The following is a 23,780-nucleotide window of genomic DNA, read 5'->3' as shown; positions in this document are numbered from 1 at the left end:
CCCTTAGTGTAAGTATAGGCGATAAAACACGCTGCCATGTTGATATTGTCAGAGAACTAGTGGAGGGAGGGGGTGAGGAATGGAGCAGAGGGAACAGGAGCTGAGCGAGTGAGCACTGTAAAGAGGACAAATCAGAAACCCCCTGGAAGAAGTGGGTGTGTGTTTGCCTGTGTCTCATTTGCATATAACGGGACCATGCACAAAACCAAGCGTTCTGAAAGGGGCGGGTTTAGCAGGGTTATTGAACTGCTATGGTGCTTCATCCTTATGGTATTTTGACCAAAGCATGTCACTGACATGTTGATTAGGACACCAGGGAACTATTTTAACTTGGGGAAATAGGGTATAATATGTCTCCTTTAATGATAACATGATCTGGGTTCATAAGAGTCATGAATGAATGACATTCTCTTCTATTCTGTTGTTTATAATCATTAAACTCCTGTTGTTTCAGTCAATGACGTTATCTGTGCTAAACAGCAAAATAAAAAATACACTACGCATAAATATGTAATTGAGAGAGACATTCATTCATTCATCTACTCCCACTTTATCCTCCATAATAAGCTTAATTGTTATTATAAAGAATAGAATATAATAGAATGTTTATTTATCAGGCATGTGGCTGTTTTATGGCTGTTATTTTTTAAACAATAATAGTTTCAGTTGTGTGTCATTTACATATATAGCATACAGTAACAACAGAAGAGAATGTCAAACAGTACATTTAATCAACATTCTACTTGTTCAACATGTTCTATTCTCTTGTTTACAGTAATGAAAGTCATATTTTTAAAAAAACATAATAGAATATAAGTCATTTTGTGTAACTCTAGGGCTGTAAAAGACTTTTACATGTTAAAGGCAGAATTCTGTAAATAAATAAATGAATAAAAGCAGTGATCAACGCAAGAAGACTTGGGCTGTCCCGCCACTGACAGCAGAGAGCGGGTAACTAGATATTCAAAAACACTACGTCATCCCACAAAGCTCCGCCCTCACGCTCCGCTTTCAACATTACCTCATCCCACAATCCACCGCGAGATTGAGAATCTTCTGGGTGGTCGATGGTCCAGGGGGTGGCGCCTATCTGAGGGCCGAACCACGCCCCGCGCGCGCGCGACACGCCCTCCAGCCAATGGGAGAGCCCCGTCATGACATCATGGTTATTTTTAGAGAGGCAGCGGCAGCAGATAAGGTTTGCCTCCACGCTGCTTCAGCTCACAGTTTATATACAACCAGAGAGACGAGCGAGTCCAGCGGCTCAGTCACTCACCGACTCACTCTGAACTTTGACTCTGTGAAAGTGTCACAACTCGTCTGTGAAACATCGACCATCGCTCGCTCAAAGAAGTAAGTCCTGACTCCTGTGTCAACAAAGTGCGCACTCACACTGTGGAAGAGAGGACATTTGGAAACCAGTGTTTTTCCCTCATCTGATAAACCAGGAAGAAGAGGGAGAAGAAGAAGGGGAGGAAAGTTGTTTTTGTAGAAAACAAGACTCTGTAGCTTGGTTTTTGGTTTCTCTTCTATGTATACCAAGATGGAAACTACTTTTTATGACGACTCACTCAACGCTTTCTCCCAGCACGACAACGCCGGCTACGGATACAGCAGCGACCCCAAAGCGCTGAAACACAACATGACACTGAACCTGTCGGACCCGACCGGCACCCTGAAACCTCACCTGCGGACCAAGGCCGCCGACATCCTCACCTCCCCGGACGTGGGCTTGCTGAAGCTGGGCTCTCCAGAACTGGAGCGGCTCATTATCCAGTCCAGCAACGGTCTCATCACCACCACACCGACCCCGACCCAGTTCCTGTGTCCCAAGAACGTGACCGACGAGCAGGAGGGCTTCGCCGAGGGGTTCGTCCGAGCTCTGGCCGAGCTGCACCACCAGCACATGCCGCCTCCGGCCAGTGTGAGCGTCACCTCAGCCGCACAGACCAGCGTCAACAGCGCGCTGCCGCCCGTCTCCTCTGTCGCCGGTGCCACCGTCTACAGTACCAACGCCAGTATACGCTCCGACTCACCGGTGTATGAGGACTTGAACACTTTCAACCCAGCCAACAGCTCGGTCTCTGCCCCAAACTACACCACCTCAGCACCGACTATGTCCTTTCCCGCTGCCGCGCCTCAGCTTCCCCTCTACGGCCACCTCCCACGGCTCACCGCGCTCAAAGAGGAGCCTCAGACTGTGCCTGAGATGCCGGGGGAGACGCCTCCTCTCTCCCCGATCGACATGGAATCACAGGAGCGCATCAAAGCCGAGAGAAAGAGGATGAGGAACCGCATCGCTGCGTCCAAGTGCCGCAAGAGGAAGCTGGAGCGCATCTCCAGGCTGGAAGACAAAGTCAAGAACCTCAAGTCCCAGAACTCTGAGCTCTCATCCACCGCCAACATGCTGCGTGAGCAGGTGGCGCAGCTGAAGCAGAAAGTGATGAACCACGTCAACAGCGGTTGTCAGCTCATGTTGACGCAGCAGCTCCAGACTTTCTGAGCTGTTGTCTGAGGGGAAAAGACTGTAGTTGAATGAGACGGACGCTTCCTGTGATAGTGAGTGGCTGTGTCTCCTGAAATCGAGGCGCGATTTTGGGGAGGATGTGGCGGACCACACTGACTGGCAGGACCGTGGGCCGCGCAAAAAGTTCCTGAGTGTGACGACGCGCTGCCCGGCGGCGCGTCCCGCAGAGAGGGGGCAACGCGGGACACTAACAGTGGCCATGAACCAGAGAGAGGGGGCATGGTAACAAGCAGGATATCTCTCTGTTTCTGTTTCGTGCTGTTTTCACAGAACTGGACTGGAGTGAACTTTTCTTGATTTAAGCCCAACTCTGCATGGACCTCATGATCACCACCAGAGGACAAGTATTCAGTATTAGAGGATGTAACAACCTGCAATAGACATGTTACTCGGCCTCACTCATGGTTGTGTTGGCCAACTCAGAACTGACAAGTTGTAACAAAAGCTGCCAGACTTCTGACTTACAGTACAAAGTACTTTTGTTTTCTTAATTGTGAGAAAGTTGGAAAAGCTTCAAGAAATGACTTGTTTTATTTTCTAAAGCTGTTTAATGGGGTTTCACTCATTGTTATATGTATATAAGAACAACTTGGAGTACTTATGTTTACCATTTGTAATAAGAATAATGCAATTTTTTTTATTGTTTTGTTTTCTGAGCACTTCAGAAACGAATGGATATTTAAGAAAATAAAGCCGATGAAATGAAGCAATGTTGCCTCTGTGTTCTTGTAAAAGTGTGGCAGAAAACTAAAGCAGTGGGTGTGTCATGTCAGGAGCTCAAACAATAAAACATGTTGCAACATGTTGCAAGAGCTGAGAGGTCCCAGTACCTCAAGGTAAATTCCATTAGTGTCGGTATTGATCCGGGCTAAGTGATTGTGTTACAGCTGACAGGTCAGGCTCTCTGACAGAGGGAGGCACATTCTTCAAATTAAGAAAAAGACTTTGATTTGTTTGAAGAGTACACAAAACACTCATTGTTCTCCACTGGATGACACTGTAACACTACTGAATAAACCAAAGAATTGAATAAAACTACCAAAAGTTTCAAGCTTAAGAACCTACTTTAATCTCAACAGGAGGAACCTATAATGTGTTGTTGATTAGTGGGAAAATTACAGACTGTCCTGTGATGTTGCACAAGTAGATTATACAACAACATGTCCTGTGTCATTTGTAAATAAAGAAATCCCCAGCATGGCAAGCAACCGTGTTGCAACTCAGATAAAGTATCACAGCTGAAAACCTACACTATTATTAACACGTTACTTAATATAATAATACTACGCCACATTCCCACTGATGGGGAAGTAGAAAAAAGTCACATATAGTGACTGTCAATGTGTTTATTGCCAGATTCTCAAAGAAAAAGAAGAAATAAACCTTCCACATGTGAAGGGTTCTCTTAAGATCCTTTATTTATATGCAGGTCACTACCAAAACCTTATAATTTAATCTTTATTCCATATATATTCCATGTGTAAACCCAGGACGTTTCATCCACATTCTCCTTTTACTTTTTGAAAATCTGCTCAGACAGAAACACAGTAAGTGTGACCAAAAACATAACCTTGGCAGAGATATCATATTCTTCACTGTTAAATATACACTTTCTTTGCAGTTTGTATGTTTATTAAAAACACAGCACCACATTTTAAAGGTACAGTGTGTACAATTTAGCACCATTTATTGAATTTATAAATTAAAATAAACTAAGGTCATTTAGTTCAGCACAAGTTCATAAACCTACAATTTACATAAAGCCCTTCAATAAATACAACACACATTACACTTAGACAGAAATGTACTCAGATGACTGTTGTCAGCCATTCGTGTGTATTGTTCCTAAGCAAACACTAGAGGGCGACATAGACTGAGTTACTTGTCAAATGAAACGTATAGTGGCTCTTTCTCTGTTTGTCTTCACGCCACTGATCTCACTTTTTTATCTCATAAATGGTTACAATACAAGATAAAAATCTTCAAGAAAATTATCATTATATTCAGTTTTATTAATGTATTTGTTTCTTTCTTTTGTTTGTCCATTTTCATATTACACTTTACACCATTTTCTTGTAAATCCATAATTGATTTTTTGTTTTTTGAGGAAATTATGGGCTAAAGAAGAAACGGAATTACATTTGATTAAGTCAATATAACAATCAAGGGACACAATAATAATGCATGCTGATAGATGAATATATGTGTTATTTAACGTACATAACGTAATTGTATTACATTATAACGGTACTTTTACTTTCACTCCACCTGCTCTCCTCAAACTTGGGGCATCGTGACATCATTCCGGAAAACGGTGCCTTTCCCCACCATATAAGGAGAGGGAACACTCGGAAGATCTACGTCACAGCGGAGGGGGCGTGTCTTACGGGAAGTGAATCGACTCTGTAATCTCTGCATAATAAGGTGAGTCCTGATCAGCTAACGCAAGAGTGGCCAACTGCCCAAGGGCGAATCAATGAGCGGATTACGATCAGCATGGCAACAGCCTCCTTATTGGATGTTCCAACAACAACATAAAAAACACAAGACACAAATAGATTAAGATTATTGACAGAAACATACCTCAAAACGTTTTATATAAACGAAATATCCCAAACATTATTTATAAAGCACTTTTCAAACAAAATCAGAGGACATTTGACGAGCTTTACTGCTGATTGACAACATTATAAAATAACTTTGACATTCATATTATGAGACAAACGCATGGAAAAGCAATCAACTATAGAAATAAACAATCAACACAGGTAAGGAAATAAAAAACATAGAAAAATAAAATACAATTACATATATATGTATGTATATACATATATATAATCACAAGTTAAGTTGAATGAAGTCTAGTAGTATAAATGGTCAATAATAAAAATTATTAAAACAAGATATGAAATATGAGTATGACATAACATTTTGATGAAAAAGAAGGTATAATGTTTAGAAAAATATTTGCAATAGTACCAATCATTATTATTTGTATTAAAAACAATAATATTATCATAAGAACTACTTATTTATTATGAATAACAAAATATGTATGGAGAAACTTCAGGAGACATGGACCATGTTGTCCAATGTATGATTAGGTAGCAAATGTATGTACTGTGTGCGTGTGCTGCCATGACGACCACGCTGCACCTCATGAAAACGAACCCTGTGATTTGGTCACATAATCTCACAAAGAGCAGACGGAGAGGCTCAGAGTTTCCTTGAATGGTTTTTGTCTGTATTGAGTTGCTAGGTTGGAAGTGTTTTATGTGACAGTAAAGAATAAGACACACGCACACACACACACACATACAGCAAGAATTTACTGCAGTGATCTGAAGGTTGGACAGCTTTATTAATCATGTATAATATGATCAGAGGTTTTGATGCTCAAACAGTGTCAAACTATATCAACCCGTATGCAGTGGATGTGATCCGGTCAAAGAGAAGGGATCTGGTGTACGGGATCTCACACACTGAGGATCTTCTGGATCTACTGGTCACAGAGGGAGTCATGACGGCAGCCAAGAGATCCATTATTTTGACCACCGGTACACGGACAGATCAGAACTCCAGGGTCCTGGACATCCTGGAGGCCAGAGGTGAAAGGGCGTGTCGGAGGTTTTTCCATCCCTGTCTTATGCTGGCAGAGCCTGACCTTTATCAGCGAATCAGGACCTATGTGGAGCATATAAACAAACACATCAAAGACACCAGGAGACAGCTGATTGGTTATTTGCTGGAGAAGGAAAAGGAGGGAAAGGGAAGAAGAGGCACAAAGACATTTGATTCTGAAGCAAATGAAAGGTTTAGCAATGACAGTGACGACAGCGACCGTGTGCAAACTAAGAAAATTGAGGATAAAGCAGCGCAAGGTAAAGCAGAAAACCTGATGTACATGATTGCTACAGACGGGGAGCTGGTACTGCTGGAAGAGCTGGAAGAGCTGTTAGATGACACCAGCGTTAACACTGTCACCTCCTCCGATGAGACTCTTTTACACGTGGCGGCTAAACATGGGCATCTATCCATCATTGAGCTTTTGATCCGTAAAGGAGCCAGAATTGACCTGCAGGATAACAGCGGTCACACTGCTCTTCATGAGGCAGCCAGCAGGGGTCACACCGAGATAGTCAGTGGATCTCCACAATAAAACCCCCGTCCACCTGGCAGCAGAGAATGAGCACCATGATTCAGTGAAAGTGCTGGTGGAGGAGGAGGAGCAGCAGACTGAGAGACAGTCTCAGGACACGTTTCTGCACATGGCAGCCGTGGAAGACAACTGGAGACTGGCTGAGCTGCTGCTGCAGAGCGGGGCCACTGTAGATGCCAGAAACAACCACAATCAAACAGCCCTGTTTCATGCAGTTGCCGGGGGCAACGAGAAAACTGTGACCGTCCTTCTTAACGCAGGAGCTAAAGTTGACTATGACGTCATAAATGAAGCGATTAAACACACTCAGGAGTCCATTCTTCACCTGCTGCTTGGTGAGGTTTTCAATCATTATCGTGTTCCTGAGTTATTGTGCAGCAGTCGTCCTCATATATAAAACGCTTGAAGCTGCAACTCACGCCATGTTTTCTCTTCAAACCACAGCTAATGCCAAAGGAGCTCTGAGTGAAGAAGTGCTGGGCCCGGCTCTCTTCTCGGCTGTAAAACAGAACCAGCACGCAATGGTCACTGTTCTGACGGACAGCGGTGCAAACGTGAATGTGTGTGACAAGCGGGGATACACTCCTCTCCTGTTGTCAGCTGAGCTGGGACACACTGAAGTCTTCAGGTAAACTGGGAACACGCCTTTCTTGAGTGTACATTAAAGTATTAGTTGGTGAAAAAGCCACATTTCCACTTGCACACAGTTGAACAGGAACCTCATGTGTTCATTGATAACAAAGGGTGATCTTATTGTTTTTCTTCATTCCAGAGTGCTACTAGCAAAGCAGGCCAAAATAAACGCTACCTTATCTGACCTCTCCTCGGCTTTACACCTGGCTGTTCACAGTGGCAGTGTGCCCATAGTCCAAACACTGCTGGAAAAGGGATTAGACCCCAACATAACTGGACCTAAAGCCCAAAATCCTCTACACCTGGCTGCTCAGTGCAATAGATGCGACTTGGTCGGCGTGTTGGTGAAAGCTGGAGCACAGGTAATTAAATTCATTTGGACAGAGGTGGGGCCACACGGTGGTGTAGTGGTTAGCACTCTCGCCTTGCAGCGAGAAGACCCGGGTTCGAGCCCCGGTTGGAACAAGGGCCTTTCTGCATGGAGTTTGCATGTTCTCCCCGTGTGTGCGTGGGTTCTCTCCGGGTTCTCCGGCTTCCTCCCACAGTCCAAAAACATGCAATGTGGGGATTAGGTAAATTGGACACTCTAAATTGACCATAGGAGTGAGTGTGAGAGTGAATGGTTGTTTGTCTCTAGTTGTGTGTGGCCCTGCGATGGACTGGCGAACTGTCCAGGGTGTACCCCGCCTATCGCCCGATGTAGCTGAGATTGGCCCAGCACCCCCCGCGACCCTCTGGTGGAGGATAAAGCGGTTAGATGATGACTGACTGACTGACTGACTGGACAGAGGTGCTGTGAGTGTGAGAGTGGATGGTTGTTTGTCTCTGTATGTGTATATGGCACCAGTGACCCATGACCCTCATGTGGAGGATAAAGCGGTAGAAGATGGATGGACAGTGGTACCGACTGACTTGTGTGTCATTTCTGTAGGTAAACGCGGTGGCCCAGGATGGACTGACCCCACTGCACTTAGCCAGTCAGCATAACCATGCAGACACAGTGATCCAGCTTCTTCAAAACAAGGCGGAGTCAGGCCTGAAGGACAGACAGGGGAGGACTGCACTGCACTGGGCAGCCTCCTCTCATGGAGGGAGCAGAGTGGTGGACTTGCTGCTGTCAGCCAAAGCCGACCCAACTCCCACTGATCACGAGAAAAAAAGTGCCCTTCACCTGGCTGCCGTGGCAGGGAATTTAAAGGCTGTCAATTCACTGTTGTCCCGCAAGGCAAAGGGAGACGCCAAAGACATGGACGGCTCCACGGCTCTACATCACGCAGCATCTGGTGGTCACGCCAGCGTGGTTTCAGCTCTTCTGCGCTCACTGAACAAAAAGGGGATCGAGGAGAGGAATGCATGGAGGAAAACACCGCTCCATGCTGCAGCTGAGAAGGGCCATGACAGCGTGGCTGTGCTTCTGCTGGAGGCCGGGGCAAAGCTCAACACAACAGATCACAGTAAAGACACTCCTCTGCACTGTGCTGCCCGAGGTGGACACCAGGAGGTAGTAAAGAGGCTTGTAAACTGGGGCCAGGCGGGACAGAGGAAGGGGAATCTGAAGGCGACAAATAACGTGGGCAAGACACCACTGCAGGTGGCAGAGAGTGGAGATTCACCAGAACATGAGACTGTGGCAACTTTACTGAAGAGGAAGATGTTTCTCATCAAGTAGGAGAAGAGAAGATGTGAAACTGAAAGGATACCTCAGTGAAATGAATCTTATATCTACATTCAAGAACTCTTTTCTGTATTTAATCAGCTTCAACCATGGTGGGTGTATTTCTGTTCACCAAACCATCTTTTATTTTACATCGCTCTTCATTTCACTGTGTTAATCGTGTTGACACCAAGAGGAAAAAAGGAAAAGGAAAGGATATTTATTGTCATTACACAACAAACTCACACAGTCACATTTTTGCCTTGAGTTTTAAAATAAAACCAGAAACCATGAGGTCATTTTTAATGCCATCAAGCACAGGATTCAAATCGATTGTGTTGTAATGAAGTCTTGTTAAGCTTCGGTTGGATATTTAACAAACCTTAACATTAAAAGATACAAAAGGCTAATGTTTCCCATGATTTAATGACAGTGTATGTGGTTTAACATCAAAGTTATTAGCACTCTTGCCTTTGCAGGAAGAAGACTCGGGTTCACGACCTGCTTGGAACAAGGGTCTTTCTGCATGGAGCATGTTCTCCGCATGTGTTCTCGGGTTTCCTCCCATGCAGATTTGGGGATTAGGTAAATTGAACACACTAAATTGACTATGAGTGTGAGAGTGAATGGATAAAGTGGTAGAATATGAATGAATTTACTTCATCAGTATGCACAATTATGTGGAAAGACATAATATATCAGATTTAATTTCTCCTCAAAGGAATAAGCCTTTATCAATTTGTGATCTTACAGAGGTGAAAAAAAGTTTCCCCATTAATATACAAACACTAAACTCATAGTGATTCCACACCCAGTGTAAAGTGTGACTTTTCCCTCAAGCTAACATATGGGGTTGAATCATAACTGGTGAGATTGGAGACACTGTCATTTCACATTCATATCATATCAACGTTATTTTGTAACCGTTTTCATAACAGTTATCATAATCATGCTTATGGCTAATGAGATACAGTTTTAAAGGTGCAATTACTTCTTTGTTGAAACTTGTGTGCTTGAAAATTGCTCTGAAGAGCATTCAGATGACATTGGTTGGTATGTGGCACACACACGTGTGGTTTCTACCTCTTTGTAGGTCATGGTAAAATACAGATATTTTTATTTTGCCACATGTGATGCCCAGAGTTCAGTTCATCAGTTTTTTGCAGCCAGATATCAGATCTGTTATAGCATCATTTAAGAAAACTATATTCGGACTACTGTTTCGTTTAAAACAAAAGTATTAGCCAACTTATAAATAATAAAGCAAGTGATCAACCAAACAAATCGTTTAACTGTTTATTATTATTATTATTACTTTATTATTACTCTGTCTTTGTGTCATTTTTTGTTGCAAGACCAAAGGCGTTCATTGGAATGGAAATGTGGTGGAGGAGGAGGAGGAGGAGGGTGCGATGTTTAATTAAGTTCAAATGTATGTGAATGTGACAAAACATGTATTACAAAATCCCACCATCACCTACTTAGTTACTCAGTGGTTTTGGTGATAACACTTCATTGGAAATACTGATGCCTCTTTAGAACATATCAAGTCTAATCACATCAACAAACTATAACTGCAGAGACCACACAGCAACCACAAGTGCCAGCATACATTACAAAAATATGTAAAAAATAACAACAAGTTAGAAATAAATACCTCTGTTAATCATCAGTAGTAATAATTATGGTTAATGGTTAATATAAAGTAAAAAATAAAGTGCTAAATATAATAAATGCTGCATTAACTGTGCGTGTTCTCTTGCTCTACCAACTGCAAAGAATCCTACGTTCATTCCATCTTCATTTGATACAACCTGTTATACATGGAGTGATCTTTATACAGGGGATACTTTTGCCAGCTTCAAACACCTTCAAAGGAAATATAACCTCCCTGATAACAACTTTGTCAGATACGTACAAATGAGAGATTATATAAGAAGTCATTTTATAGGATTGGAAACTAAAAATAAATACATAATTGATGACTGTCTTGAAACGACACCATACACAGATCATTTCATTTCTCATATATATGACACTCTAATATCAACAAACACTCCTTCTTCTGAAGGTTTTAAGGCAAATTGGAAAAAAGACATAGGTATCAGAATTCCAGATGATACTGTATATGGAAAGAAAGTCTTGAGTATACACAAATGCTCACGCTCACATCTAGACACTGTGTGATACACTTAAAAATATCCCACAAACTCCACTATTCCAAGGTGAAATTACATAGTATATATCCAACCATCTCACCCATGTGTGATAAATGTCATTCCACAGTGGTAACTCTTGCACATACAGTAGTTTTGCACTATGGTCCAGAACTGCATCCTTCTGGTCCAATGTCTTTAAAGTTATTTCAGATATTATTAATGTTTCTCCAGAAGTGTTGATAATTATCCTTGGTGTTGCTGAAGTACTAAGAAAACTAACCAAATCTTATGTCGTAGAAACAAGCAAAAGCCCCTAATTTTAATATGTGGCTACGAGACTTAATAAACACATCACATCTAGAAAGGATAAGAATACTAAGATAAGAATACTAACCCAGAAACTAAGTCATAACGCACTTAAGTATACAGTTACATACGACAAACAAAATATTTGAATGGGAGAGGGATTGATGACGGGAACAGGAAATGTTTATGAAATGAACAAGATTATGAGGGAAGATAGAATACATTCACCTTAATTGTAAGTATACTCTTATTGTTTCCTTCTATTGTGCATTTTACTGTGTGTGTTTTCCACTCTCGTTTCCTTCTTTACAAAATACAACTCTGTAAACTCTACAGTATATACAGCATATATTATCCACTCTACCTCTGTGAATGTACAGTAGTATCATTTTATGTTTTACTTTATTATTTTCTTTCATTTTGTATTTGATGAAAATGAGCACTAATACTGTGGTTCACTGTGTACTGCACATGTTTCTTTACAGCTCAATAAAATATACTGAAACGAAAAAAGTGGTAGGCGCTTTACTGAAGTTGTTCTCGCGATATTTCACACGAGAGCTCTGTGTGTCACATGACATTGTTTGATTCTTGGTGCTAGGTGCTAGCCACCACCACGGGTTAGCTTTCCTGACGAGTGGACTATGCGATGGCGAGGAATGAGGAGAAGCAGCAAGGCAGACTGAACAGACTGTGGCTTCAGAAGGAGAGGGAAGGTAAGCAGCGCCCTAACAACAGAAGCAGCAGACAGTTAATATTATATATTAATATATTAAATAAAAAACAGCCTGTGGCGATAACTAGCTGTTAGCCACAACCGAAGCTACAAAACAATAACAGCATGACTCTTCTTGTACAGAGGGACGCCTCAAAGATGTTCATGACCGCAGACCCAAGCTGGTAAAAGAGACATTATTAATTGCTATTAAATATGTTAAGGCTTCTCCTTTAATATTCTGCACTAATTAAGTACAACCAAACCGTTTTCTTTCACAGTCCACTCTCAATTCAGCTTCATCTGTCAAAAAGTGGATTCCCAGCATCAAGAATGAAATAGAGTATTATCTGCAAGTAAGTCAATCATTTGTATATTTGTTTGTATTAAACAATAAAGCAGCCACTTTATTAGGTACAGTTTAGGTTTACTCTCTTATGCTTACAGAATTGTCCCAATTCTCAGACATTTTGTTCTATATTGACATGCTGGCATCACGCAGATCAGATTTGTCATTTGCACAGGACGTGACTCCCCCTTCCCACTATACTCCCAAAATGCTCCATCGGACTAAGATCAGAATACCCCAAATTAACTGTCATGTTCAGGAAACCAGATTGGGATGTTTTTAGCTTTGTGACACCAGCAGATGCCTCATTACAAATGCACATATCAGATTTTCATCTACACATATGAATGAGGCTTGAAACCAATCTGACTATATCAGAATCCTTTTTCCTGCTTACACTTTCATTGGTCCGTTCTAAACTGTAGTCAAACTACCTGACAGTAAAAAGCCCGTGATCCAATTACTCAGACTGATTTGTAAGGACATTCAAAATAAAAACCTGAGACCACGTTTGAAAGCACATTTTTGAATTGGAAAAATAATGAAAATCCTCACAGCTATATTTCAGAGACCTAAAAACTGGACTTTCAGCAACTGTATAAAGAGAATCCTCAGAAAATTATGAATAAGAATGAATAGGTTGAGTTCAGCACATCGATATCTTCTAGTGTACTGGATATCAGACAATTTACTTCTGACCTGGGTTATGTTAAGGACATTTATGACTATTACCATATTGTAAATCAGTCATTTTTACTGCAGTTTTTGAGAAAATTCAAGTTAAAGGTCCCATTGCCCTTTTTAATTGAAAAAATATCAACTTTGAGATGCCATTAAAAAAAAAAGTAAATTTTCCATAAATTCTGACCAGGACTGAAAAGTTAGTCTGGAACCCTGTTGGATGTGCAATGCAGATACCATGCAATAGTGTCTCAAAGTATGTTTGCACAGCATAAACACTGCATTTGAACAGGTGTACCCAATAAAGTGGTTAGTAAATGTAGAATATGATGTGATTTTCTCTCAGCAGTCCCAACTGTCTCATTATCCAGAGAGGAAGATAGCCGAGTTCCAGCTGTGCGTTGAGGCTCTGGAGAGAGAATATAAAAGGTTCATCACCAAACTACGAGTACTCGACCCCTCCTGTAAACATAAGCCTTGGACACCTCGGGCATACTGCAAAAGAAGAGCAGAGTCACAAGACACTCAGAGAACAGGTTAGTGTCAAAGGTGACTCACCTCTCACACTGTTCCTACACTATTCATGTCATGGATCCAGTCGGTGTATTTACCTTGCACTTCTGAACCCTAACCATTTAGCCACTAGTCTGCAGACCTTAAATTCTCATATCTACACTCTGGTTTATAGTGAAAGAAGCTCGGCACGGTGAGTCCCAGGAAAACAGGGGTGAGTGGAGTGGAACTAAGAGTGAATTGACCAGCAGTTTGGGAGGATGTTACAGACCTCTCAGCTGTTCAGTGGGCAGATGTCAAACCTCTGACCCCATCAACCTGACGTCAGAAACCTCAGAGACAGACCAGAACCAGCCGCTTTCCTTTGACCAGACGAGGCTGGCAGTGGCCACTGCTGCGTTCAGAGGACCCTCAGTTGAGCTCAGCTCCCCTCATACGCAGAACCTGGCCAGAGTTCTACAGTCGGGCCTGCCAAATCTCACCAATTACCAGTCAGGGCAAATATGTTCATCACTGAACAGAGACACAGAGGAAGATGGTGGGACATCAGTGAGTCTGAAAAGTGTTGTCCAAGAATGTAAATCAGACTGTGAAGAGAAATCATCAAACACAAGCACAGCAGTGGAGAGGACTGGTCAGTTACTTGGTTTAGACTGTTACTCCTCCTCTGATGACGACTGTGACACACCACCATGACATTTAAAAGTCTAAAGTCCACTGTTTTCTACATTTTTGCTGCACATTGAATCAGTTTAATGAAGCCTCTTGTATCCTGTGTTCATTCAAAAGCTTCATAGGTGCTGATGGTTTGTGTGCACTACAACATTCTGAGAGTAGTAAAGAGGGATGAGTCATTGGCAGTTATATTTTCCAGCTGTCAGTGGCAAACTCTGCCAACAGGTTCCCTCTCACTCTAACTCCCAGTGAGACTTCTGCATCAGTCAGCGGGTAGTTTGCTCAAACTGGTTACAGGTTTGAATGGTGCCTTCTCCTCACTGTGTTTGTCCTATTTCTCCATACATGTTCAATTGGATGAAGAGGATCATTTTCTTAACCATTCTTGGTCTTACTGAAAACAGCACCATACCTACTGTGAATGTCTTCAGATGTTTTCCTTGTCTTTTTGTCTGCCATCAGCATGGTATGTTTGTAGGTCTTTACATTTTCTCTAGCATTGTACATGTAGATTTGGTAGAAGTGAACTTCTCTTTCATACAAGAGGATATATTTATGATGTACTTATTTCAGAAAAAAAGTGATCTAATTGATTAATTAAATAAAAAAGAAAAAAAGATAAGTTTCAATTTCAACTTAAATCCCCTCTCACAATTTCTGCTACATAAAAGATAGATTTGTGTCACCGTGACCACAGGTGCCTCCATTTTGCAGCCGAAAGGAGAACGTGAGAAACCCGAGTAATTGATAGAGATACTTGCTGACTCAGTGATTCATTGAAGTCTCCTGTGTGTTCATAATAACTGAAGCAGCTCTGAACATGATCTGGTTAGACCCCACAGTTCAGCCTCCCACTTAACCCACTCTGTGGTGCTGCTACTGCTACTGCGAGGACCGCTTTCAGCATGACACTTCTGGGAAACAGGCACATCAGCTTCTAGAAAGTAGACACTCTGCAGTTTATGGTTAAGTCTGACGTAGTTCCCTCTAAAGCTTTGTTTGCATGTTGCACGGTGGAGTTCCCATTGACTCTGCATGAGCTGGTGACTCCGAGAGAATCCTTTGCACTTACCAAAATACACACACAAGGAAAAAAAAGAAGTAACAATAGACTTAGATCCAATAATTGTAGGTCCAGAAGAAGGCAGAAATGCAACATTATAGATGCCAGCTGCTATATCTATAATCATGTATAATCAATCTACCAAAAAAGCCACCATTAAATGAGTTGCTTTAGCAATTCTACAGTGACAATTCGGTTAAATTGTTGTTCAATCACTTTGTAGGAACATGCCCAAATACAGGAAATGTGTTTTTAGTGTGACCTGAAAGGGTGGTCATGTTTGTCCTACTAATTCCTAATTCATCTTGACAAATGTCTGCTACAAAAAGGTTTATTACAGCAGGTTTATTCGATACATGCTTGTATGAGTTAAATTCATTGACAACGTGATAATATATCAGACCAACTTTCTGTCACATCGTACAAACCTGAATGGCAATGATTACAGAGTCTGACAGACAAAGCAACAAAGCACTGTAATACTGGCTTACATTTAACGGTTGGATGGAAACAAAGCGTTTAGCGTACAGCGCTGCTGCGCATTGCAAAAAATGTATGAATTGAGTTCTTCGTCAGAAAGATTCCCCCTGTAACAAAAACCACCAAAAGACCACTGAAGTGGGCTAGCGTTTCTAAAAGATGTTTCAGATAAAAACTAATCTCATGGAAACTACTGAAACCGCAATGATAAAGCCGTGAAACAGCTTCGTATCCCTGGAAACGCACCCAGAAATGTCAGTACGACCACAACGGTATTGACTCCAGTCTTGGTGGGGAGGAGAGTGGCATGTGTGTGTGTGTGTGTGTCTTTCCTGTAAGTTCATCTCGGAGGTATTGGTTAGGGTTAATTCTCACCTCTGTATTGCAGTCTGCTCTTGCTAACAGCTTCTAACAGTCGGTGCAGCGACAGATGTGCTTTTCATGTGGCAGCAGCAGCTTCCCACCAAGAATACACAGTGTACTACTGAGACTGCTGCATCACTGTTTACCTACTATATATATATACTCTGCATAAACAGAAAAATCAGCTGCAGCTACAGAGTACCTGGTCCACAAGAGCAGTTACATTAAAAATGCTGGTCCATGATTTAATGGACAGATTTCTTAGTGATGTTGGGGTCAGACAGGGGCTTTTTCATCAGGGTAGGAAATGCAAGCCCAGGCCTGGGGACTCTAAACTGATCATCATCTTAAATTTCATAGCCAGCCATGTACAGGAGACCACAACGTCATCTTCAGTTCAAACTACACAACTCTCAGAGTCAAAGCCGCACGTGTGTGCGTCCCAAACTACATGATGACATGACATGTCACAAAAACACATGTGAGAATTCATTGACATGACGTGTCACATCCCGTTCAGCTGTATTTCAGTTCAGTGACCGTGTCACGCAGGAAGTACTGAGCAAATCTTTTTAATTAACTGCTTTGCTCGTCACTAGTTTGTGTGCTTGCAGCATTTTCATGCAGCCGTGCTATGACGACCCCACCCACACTGAGGAGGAACTATGAAGTAATGGAAAATGTCATGCGTGTGCTGTTGGTGCATACTCGCAAGTGCTCCCTGATAGTTTTGCCTGTCAGAGCCTGTTTTCAGATGAAGCATACAAATGATGTTACATAGTCTCTGAGTGTGCATGTTTAACTTGACCTAATGCCACTGATATGCTTCTTTCTTTGTTATATGTATAGCCCACATGGGTCCTCTTTGTCTGGGGGGCCCCAAAGTCTCTTGAAACACCCCTGTGGTCAGACTGAACCTGCCTCTCAGGCTTTAACTACATGTTTTATTATCAGAGCAGATACAAAGCCAAGATGCATTAAAGACCCAAACTGTAAGGTAAATCATGTTATAGAGTTTAGTGTTCATGAATAAATGGACTTTACAAGGTGGTGGTATCACAAGAATAGCAAAATGAGGCAACTTTATATTAGGGAACCTGTGTTGGTTAATAAGTGTTCCAACTACTAGTGAATTAGTAGTGATCAAGATGTCACATAATTAACGCAAGTAAAGTAAGACTTAATTTAGAGTTATTTGGACACTATTAACACTTAGAGTTTTGTGTTTTGTTATGTAAGAACAGACCATATTCATGAGGTATTCTAGTGATACTACCACCTTATAAAGTCCATACTAAGCAAAGCATATTGAGATTGTAATTCATATGCAACAACTTACTTACAACCCTACCTACTACAAATAAGCAATAATTGTGAGATTATTGAGGGAAAACTCTTAGGTAATGGCTTACTGGTTGTCTAAAAAAGCCATGCAGAATAAGGCTTAATAGTACTTAATAATGACTTATTAATTTGCATGCTAATAAGCAACTAATTAATGGGGAATATGTGTTCCCTAATCTAAAGTGTTACCTGAATGAATACTATCCAGCAAAACAGAAGAGAGAAAACTAGATTTTGTCTTGTGTGAGATTATGAAAAGTGATTTGAACTTACTCTCACAGAGTGTCTGTGGGAGGGCTTTGTGGGTGGTAAATGACTTGGCAGCTGAGGCTTGGTCTTTTTAGACAGAGGTGCTCAGACACAGTTAAACACCTCCTTCATGCAGAGGCAATACATGCACACACACAGTCTTGTCTCACACCTGCACCATGAGCTGTGACCAGAACTACCCTTTCCCCGAGGTGTTCCTCGTGGAGAGTGGCGGAAGTCCACAGCGCTCTGCCCAGCCTCCAGGTCTCCAGGCCCCCAGCTGGTCATTCCCCGCTGCACAGGAGAGGGTGAGGAGCCGTGGGAAGAGTCGAGGCTTCATGGGAGTCAGCCCCAGCCTGGCCATGATGGTGTTGATGCTGTTCCTGCTTGTGTTCGCAGCGCTGGGCTTTGAAGCTTTCCAGGTTCACAACATGCAGACAGAACTGGCAGAGCTGAGAGGAAGTGGACAGGTAAGCCTTAAGAGAGTTATCTGAAATGCTCTTTATTTCTACTGAAGTTTCAAATGTGCAGCCTGTCAGCCTTTGCAAATCACAAGTTGTTGGTCAGTAGGAGAGATCTTATATGAAAAATAATAATATTCATTTGTATGTTATATGTCATGTTATACAAAAGTCTCAAAGATGTGACTTCTCTCACCTTTGTGTTGAGTCGAGGTGATAGAGAGGTGTGTAGTAGGAGTGTGGAAAATGTGGCTGGAAAGAGCTGCACATTTTCATCATTAACTCACCACCATTTGAAAAATCTATCCATCTCAGCTCTTCATGACATTTAAAAATGCAAACCAAGGACACAAGCGTTCATGCGTCTGTGGTCACCGGTCCAGTGTGACAGGATATCCTCTCTCAGTCATGCAGTGAGAGAACATTAAGAAGAAGAAGAAGAAACACACTGATGAAAAAGGTGTGATGTGGCATTGAGATTGCTTTCATTTCATTGCAGAGTGAACCCCCCCCAGAGATAATTGCACCCCAGAAGCAAATTGGTAAGTATAAGCCCCTGATATTAAATGTCCCAAACTAAGTGGAAAATGTTCTCAAACAAAGCAAAAGAAGAGGCGACGTGTCTCTAATGTGATGTTTGTTTCAGGCGACTTTAAACCTAAAGACAAAGAAAACAGACTGGCAGCTCATGTGATAGGTAACACTTTTATTCAGATTTAACCTTTTACTCAGATTTGAAACATTTACTAACATCTCAATTGTGTGTCCTCCTGCAGGACGGATTGAAAATGGAGGATTCCGTGAGACTTTGCGGTGGGAGCCAAAGGTCAGTCGAGCGTTCATATCCGGAGGAGTGACTTACCGGATCGAGGATGGAGGCCTGCAGGTCAACGAGAGCGGACTCTTTCACATTTACTCACGCGTGGAGCTGATCTTTAAGACATGTTCCCCCAAGTCCTCGTTCGTTCACTCCATGTTCATGAGGAGGAAAGGGCATCCCTCGCCTCTGACCCTGATGAACGCCAACAGAGCCGGTTTCTGCTCTCATCAGCCGCAACACCCCTGGACCTCAGAGAGTTACCTGGGTTCGGCCATGCAGCTGCAGAAATATGACACGGTTTTTGTGAATGTGTCGCACCCGAGACTTCTTAGTCATGAACGCTACGGCAACTTCTTTGGTCTCTACAAGATATGACGAGTGTGTGTGGTGCAGTGATGGGCTTTGAGTTTGAGCATTCAAAAGAAAGACGGTTGCGGACGTGAATGAATCTTACTCATCCCTTCACCCAAGTGATTCAAATGTTGACTCTTCTTCCTCTGATGTACAATATGTGAAGAGCGTGCGCTTTTGAATTGGTTGTTATATGAAGCAGTTACACAAAAAGTGATGAATAAATATTGTGCCTTTTGTTAAAGGTCCAGTGTGTAACATCCAACAGGGGTTTTTTGTGTAAAAAATAAAAACACAGTTATATATTTATATTATATAAGTGTACTTAAATACTTTTTTAAATAAACAGCATTTGGACGTCATAGCCTTAGAATAAACATTTAATATGTCCTGAAGGTCGCAGAGCCTGGTTTCTATAGCCGACCAAGTAAAACAGCCAGAGATTGAATTTTGGATTTTGAAGCAATGGCTTATGATGCAAACATCCTTTCTGGTACATGAAGGCCACCGTAGTTCCCTAACAAGAGGGAGGTGTGGCTGAGCTAAAAGAGCTTTCACTAAATCTTACACACTGGACCTTTAATGTAGAGTCAGTTAACACTATGATGCTGATTGTCGAAGTTGTAGCCTTTTTTTAAAATATTTATTTTGGTGGTGATCCAACATGTATGATGTCTAAATAATGTGTTTCCTGGTAACAGGAGAAAAAAATATTTTATGATTCTGTTTTTTGAAAAATAAATACAAAGATAATTTAAGTTAAAGCTACACAGTGCGTAACTGTTGGTGTTTTTGTTGTTGTGAAAAGAAATGATGTGACATTATTTGGAGTGGTGTGTCCGGCAATACTATCAGACCTGACTGAGGGAGCGTTTGTGTGTAAAGAGCAGCAGTGCAGAGGCGGGCGGGCTTTGTGTTTACAGTCATATTCCAACCTGTTTACAGACATCTCGCTTTAGTAGAGCAGTGTTGCTGTTGCCGCCGTCTGTGTTGACGGATCATGTCACCGGGCGACACAAGGTCTAAACACCACTATACTGAAAAGCACAGAGAGGAGTATGGCGCCGATTAGCTAAATAATCATGTGAACTCATTTAACAATGGTTTGAATGTGGCAGATATTTGTTTTTATTTAAAGGAATTGTAATATCCACACAAGGGCAGCCTGTGGCCAAGGGGAAAGGGAACTTGACTTGTAACCGGAGGGTCGCCGGTTCAAATCCCCACCCGGCCAAAAAGGGCTGGGGTACCCCTGAGCAAGGTACCCAACCCCCAATGCTCCCCGGGCGCCACTCAGTGTGGCAGCCCACTGCTCCTAATTCTAGGATGGGTCAAAATGCAGAGGAATACTTTCCCTAAGGGGATTAATAAAAACTAACTAAGCTGTTACAAAGTGCTCTAAAAGTGTAGCATGTTTGAACAGCCTTGTGTCATGAACACCCACATGAGATATGGTCATGACCACAGGAAAGTATTTAGATAAAGACACCAACTCAGTCTCTTGAGCTTCGTTTACATTTGTTCCACTGTGGTAAAGCAGCAGCCTCAAATCAGACAAACCTGGCACTCAAACGCGGATAAATGTGTATTTCATTTCTATCTTACAGATCGCTGAACAGAGTTGTGCACTTGCACGCTGCAAGGCCTCTCCTATTCACATTCAACACCCTCACCATCACGTCGAGCTTTTTCAGTACACCACAAACACACGTTAGTGGAGTGCAAGATGCACATGCTGGGCACAGATGGGGGGCCAGATCGCTGAAAGGTTTGACGTGTGTTTCCTTCCTGTGTGAATATCACGAGGGTCGCACATTGCGTGCAAGTCGACTTTCATGTGTGTTTCTTCCTCCTTTATAATTTGTTGGTTTGTTGCTTTTTTTCCTTTTTGGTTTCAGTATCGCAAGTCAGATTTAACATCAAGTCGAATGATTCTCTTTTTGAGTTGCAAGTTGCTGTCATTTCTTGTCTAAACCGCAGATTACTCACAGGCTTTCAGTGGTTACTGATCAGTGGAACCAAAAGTGGACTTCTGTTTGATTTGACCACGTGTGCATGACGAGTTTTACGTAACCGCGTTGTTTCCAGTGATTTATGGGGGATGTGATGTGTAAATCAGCTGGTGATGCATCTTAATTCGTGTTTCCTTCTTATTTGCTTGGCGTCACTGTCTGCTAAAACAATTACATTTTCCTCACTCGACAAATCTGCATTCTGAATGTCGACAGAGTTTGTTCCAGTGTGGAACATTTAAGAGGGTATATTGGCAGAAATTGAATTTGTTTAAGGGTATAATCACTTTAAAGGTTATATGTACCTACGTAGGCTGTGAACACACAAACCAACCACAACATGCCTTCTGTGTCTTGATGTAGAAGATTATAACACCAACACAAAAGGACAACATCTTTTCTTTTTCTGTATTTTCTTGACACTGGAGGAGTCCACTGTTTGTTGCAATCTGCAGTCTTACTAGTAGATGTCACTAATTCTTACACACTCTTCATGCTCTTGTGCTGCTTTTTGGTGTTTGGAGGAAGTGAGTGTTGTGAATGGATAACATGAGTTATCCATTTTGTTACATATGGACCTAGATTGGTGTCAGTGTTTTCAAACTACAAACTTTTTAAGAAGCAAATAAAATATTGATTTAGTCGTTCAATAATATTGTATTTATTTTTTAACACACTCCCTGATTTGTTCTTTGCAAGTCCAAGCCCATGAAGACTTCCGGTTCATTGAGCTGTCGCTCCAAAACTCAGCAGCCAATCAGCAGGCAGTTTCCTAACAAATCGCTGACAAAAAAATACCACGGTGCAAAGAACAAGTGTATTTTCAGACAGATTTTTATTTGCTTCTTAAAAAGAGTTGTTTGAAAATATTGACACAAATCTAATTCCATAGTTACACCTCATCTTTTGAACGTTTGTGACAACCAGATATTCACAGATGTCCCCCGCAACCATAGACCGTGCACTCAAAGTGGACGTAGTCTTCTGAAGCCAAATAGGAAGTGAATATATGTTGACTGGCCACCAGGGGGCCACTGTGCTGGTTGCAACAAGTCAGTTGGAACAGATGTCTGGGAAAATGTTCCCAAAGAGTTAATGTTCCAAATCGCAGATTTCAGCTTTTCTTTAATAGAATATGATGTCAATTTTGTACATTATCTTTCCATTTAGAAAGAAATAGGCACATATGAGTGGACACTACGCTGTATTTATATAGTTGTATGTATCTTGTCCATAGGCTTGTCTGAACAGAAACAAAGACGCAATTTAGGCAGGAATTTGCGACTCCCCCACTCTCTGCAGAAATCAAAAATGTTGCAGCACGGAAATAGATGAATAGATAAAAATCGAACAAAAAACCACATCCTTTAAATACAGGTCATGTCAGTCAGTCAGTCAGTCAGTCAGTTATCTAGCACTTTAACCTCCACCAGAGGGTCGTGGGGGGTGCTGTGCCAATCTCAGCTACATCGGGCAATAGGCGGGGTACACCCTGGACAGTTCGCCAGTCCATCGCGGGGCCACACACATAGAGACAAACAATCATTCACTCTCACGGTCAATCTAAAGTGTCCAATTTACCTAATCCCCACATTGCATGTTTTTGGACTGTAAGAGGAAGCCGAGGAAGCCGGAGAACCCGGAGAAAACCCACACACTGGGAGAACATGCAAACTCCATACAGAAAAGCCCTTGTTCCAACCGGGGCTCGAACCGAGGTCTTCTCGCTGCAAGGAGAAGAGTGCTAACCACTACACCACTGTGTAACCCTATAGGTCATGTATTTATTTGAAAATCTCACTGATACAGTGATTTTTTTTCTACCTTTTTTGACTTTTAGTGTAATTAATAAGGACAAACCAACTCAGCGAAGTACAGACTTTAACTAATAAGTAACAAATAACTAACATATGTCAGAAAATGAGACAAAAGAGTCATAGTATAGTATGTCGTCCAAAATCTGACAAAAAAGGCATAGTTTAGTATGTCGTCAAAAATCTGACAATAAAATCACGGTGTAATCTGTCGTTCAAAATGAGACATAAAAGTCATAGTATGTCGTCCAAAATCACTCAAAAAAGTCATAGTATAGTATGTCGTTCGAAATCACTCAAAACAATCATAGTATAGTATGTCGCTCAAATCAATTCTCAAAAAGTCATAGTTTAAAGGGCGTCTTCCAAAAATCACTCAAAAAAGACATAGTATAAAAATTACCTACAAAGTCATAGTATAGTACGTCATTCAAAATCACCCAAAAAGTCAT

The 23,780-nt window shown here is 41.8% G+C and overlaps 4 protein-coding genes across 5 annotated transcripts; all 4 read left to right on the top strand.

Annotated features, from left to right (window-relative positions):
- Window positions 1-1,181: 1,181 nt before the first annotated feature.
- On the top strand, window positions 1,182-3,233 carry jun (Jun proto-oncogene, AP-1 transcription factor subunit). The gene has a single exon (XM_044017302.1). The coding sequence runs from the start codon at window positions 1,532-1,534 to the stop codon at window positions 2,501-2,503; it is 972 nt and encodes a 323-aa protein (XP_043873237.1). The 5' UTR covers window positions 1,182-1,531; the 3' UTR covers window positions 2,504-3,233.
- A 2,238-nt stretch (window positions 3,234-5,471) lies between these two features.
- LOC122762116 (CARD- and ANK-containing Inflammasome Adaptor Protein) lies at window positions 5,472-9,165 on the top strand. Its single transcript, XM_044017301.1, is given in 5 exon segments — window positions 5,472-6,664; window positions 6,666-7,021; window positions 7,131-7,314; window positions 7,459-7,681; window positions 8,251-9,165. Coding segments are annotated over 5 exon segments (2,271 nt in total). The 5' UTR covers window positions 5,472-5,894; the 3' UTR covers window positions 8,989-9,165.
- Window positions 9,166-12,034: 2,869 nt separating this feature from the next.
- On the top strand, window positions 12,035-14,456 carry si:dkey-86e18.1 (uncharacterized protein LOC557342 homolog). 2 transcript variants are annotated; one of them, XM_044017299.1, is made up of 5 exons: window positions 12,035-12,154; window positions 12,298-12,338; window positions 12,435-12,509; window positions 13,533-13,719; window positions 13,872-14,456. In XM_044017299.1, exons 1-5 carry the CDS (start codon window positions 12,088-12,090, stop codon window positions 14,390-14,392), a joined length of 891 nt encoding a protein of 296 aa, XP_043873234.1. In that variant the 5' UTR covers window positions 12,035-12,087; the 3' UTR covers window positions 14,393-14,456. The 2 variants fall into 2 exon arrangements, with proteins under 2 accessions (XP_043873234.1, XP_043873233.1); XM_044017298.1 differs by having other exon boundaries at window positions 13,530-13,719.
- A 2,455-nt stretch (window positions 14,457-16,911) lies between these two features.
- faslg (Fas ligand (TNF superfamily, member 6)) lies at window positions 16,912-19,790 on the top strand. Its single transcript, XM_044017300.1, has 4 exons — window positions 16,912-18,340; window positions 18,831-18,873; window positions 18,978-19,028; window positions 19,108-19,790. The coding sequence occupies exons 1-4, from the start codon at window positions 18,050-18,052 to the stop codon at window positions 19,524-19,526; spliced, it is 804 nt and encodes a 267-aa protein (XP_043873235.1). The 5' UTR covers window positions 16,912-18,049; the 3' UTR covers window positions 19,527-19,790.
- Window positions 19,791-23,780: the final 3,990 nt, after the last annotated feature.

This window comes from Solea senegalensis, unplaced genomic scaffold, assembly GCF_019176455.1.
Source record: "Solea senegalensis isolate Sse05_10M unplaced genomic scaffold, IFAPA_SoseM_1 scf7180000015274, whole genome shotgun sequence".
In the NCBI taxonomy this organism is placed as follows: Eukaryota; Metazoa; Chordata; class Actinopteri; order Pleuronectiformes; family Soleidae; genus Solea; species Solea senegalensis.
The sequence above is the reverse complement of the archived record's forward strand: the minus strand, read 5'-3'. Positions and strand labels throughout refer to the sequence as shown.

Bases quoted from the DNA above. Each gene is read 5' to 3' on its own strand.
- jun (XM_044017302.1), top strand. From the start codon at position 1,532: ATGTATACCAAGATGGAAACTACTTTTTATGACGACTCACTCAACGCT.
- faslg (XM_044017300.1), top strand. From the start codon at position 18,050: ATGAGCTGTGACCAGAACTACCCTTTCCCCGAGGTGTTCCTCGTGGAG. The intron at 18,874-18,977 runs GTAAGTATAAGC...TGTTTGTTTCAG, and splicing joins TGCACCCCAGAAGCAAATTG to GCGACTTTAAACCTAAAGAC. The intron at 19,029-19,107 runs GTAACACTTTTA...GTCCTCCTGCAG, and splicing joins ACTGGCAGCTCATGTGATAG to GACGGATTGAAAATGGAGGA.
- si:dkey-86e18.1 (XM_044017298.1), top strand. From the start codon at position 12,088: ATGGCGAGGAATGAGGAGAAGCAGCAAGGCAGACTGAACAGACTGTGG. The intron at 12,339-12,434 runs GTAAAAGAGACA...TTTCTTTCACAG, and splicing joins ATGACCGCAGACCCAAGCTG to TCCACTCTCAATTCAGCTTC. The intron at 12,510-13,529 runs GTAAGTCAATCA...ATTTTCTCTCAG, and splicing joins AAATAGAGTATTATCTGCAA to CAGTCCCAACTGTCTCATTA.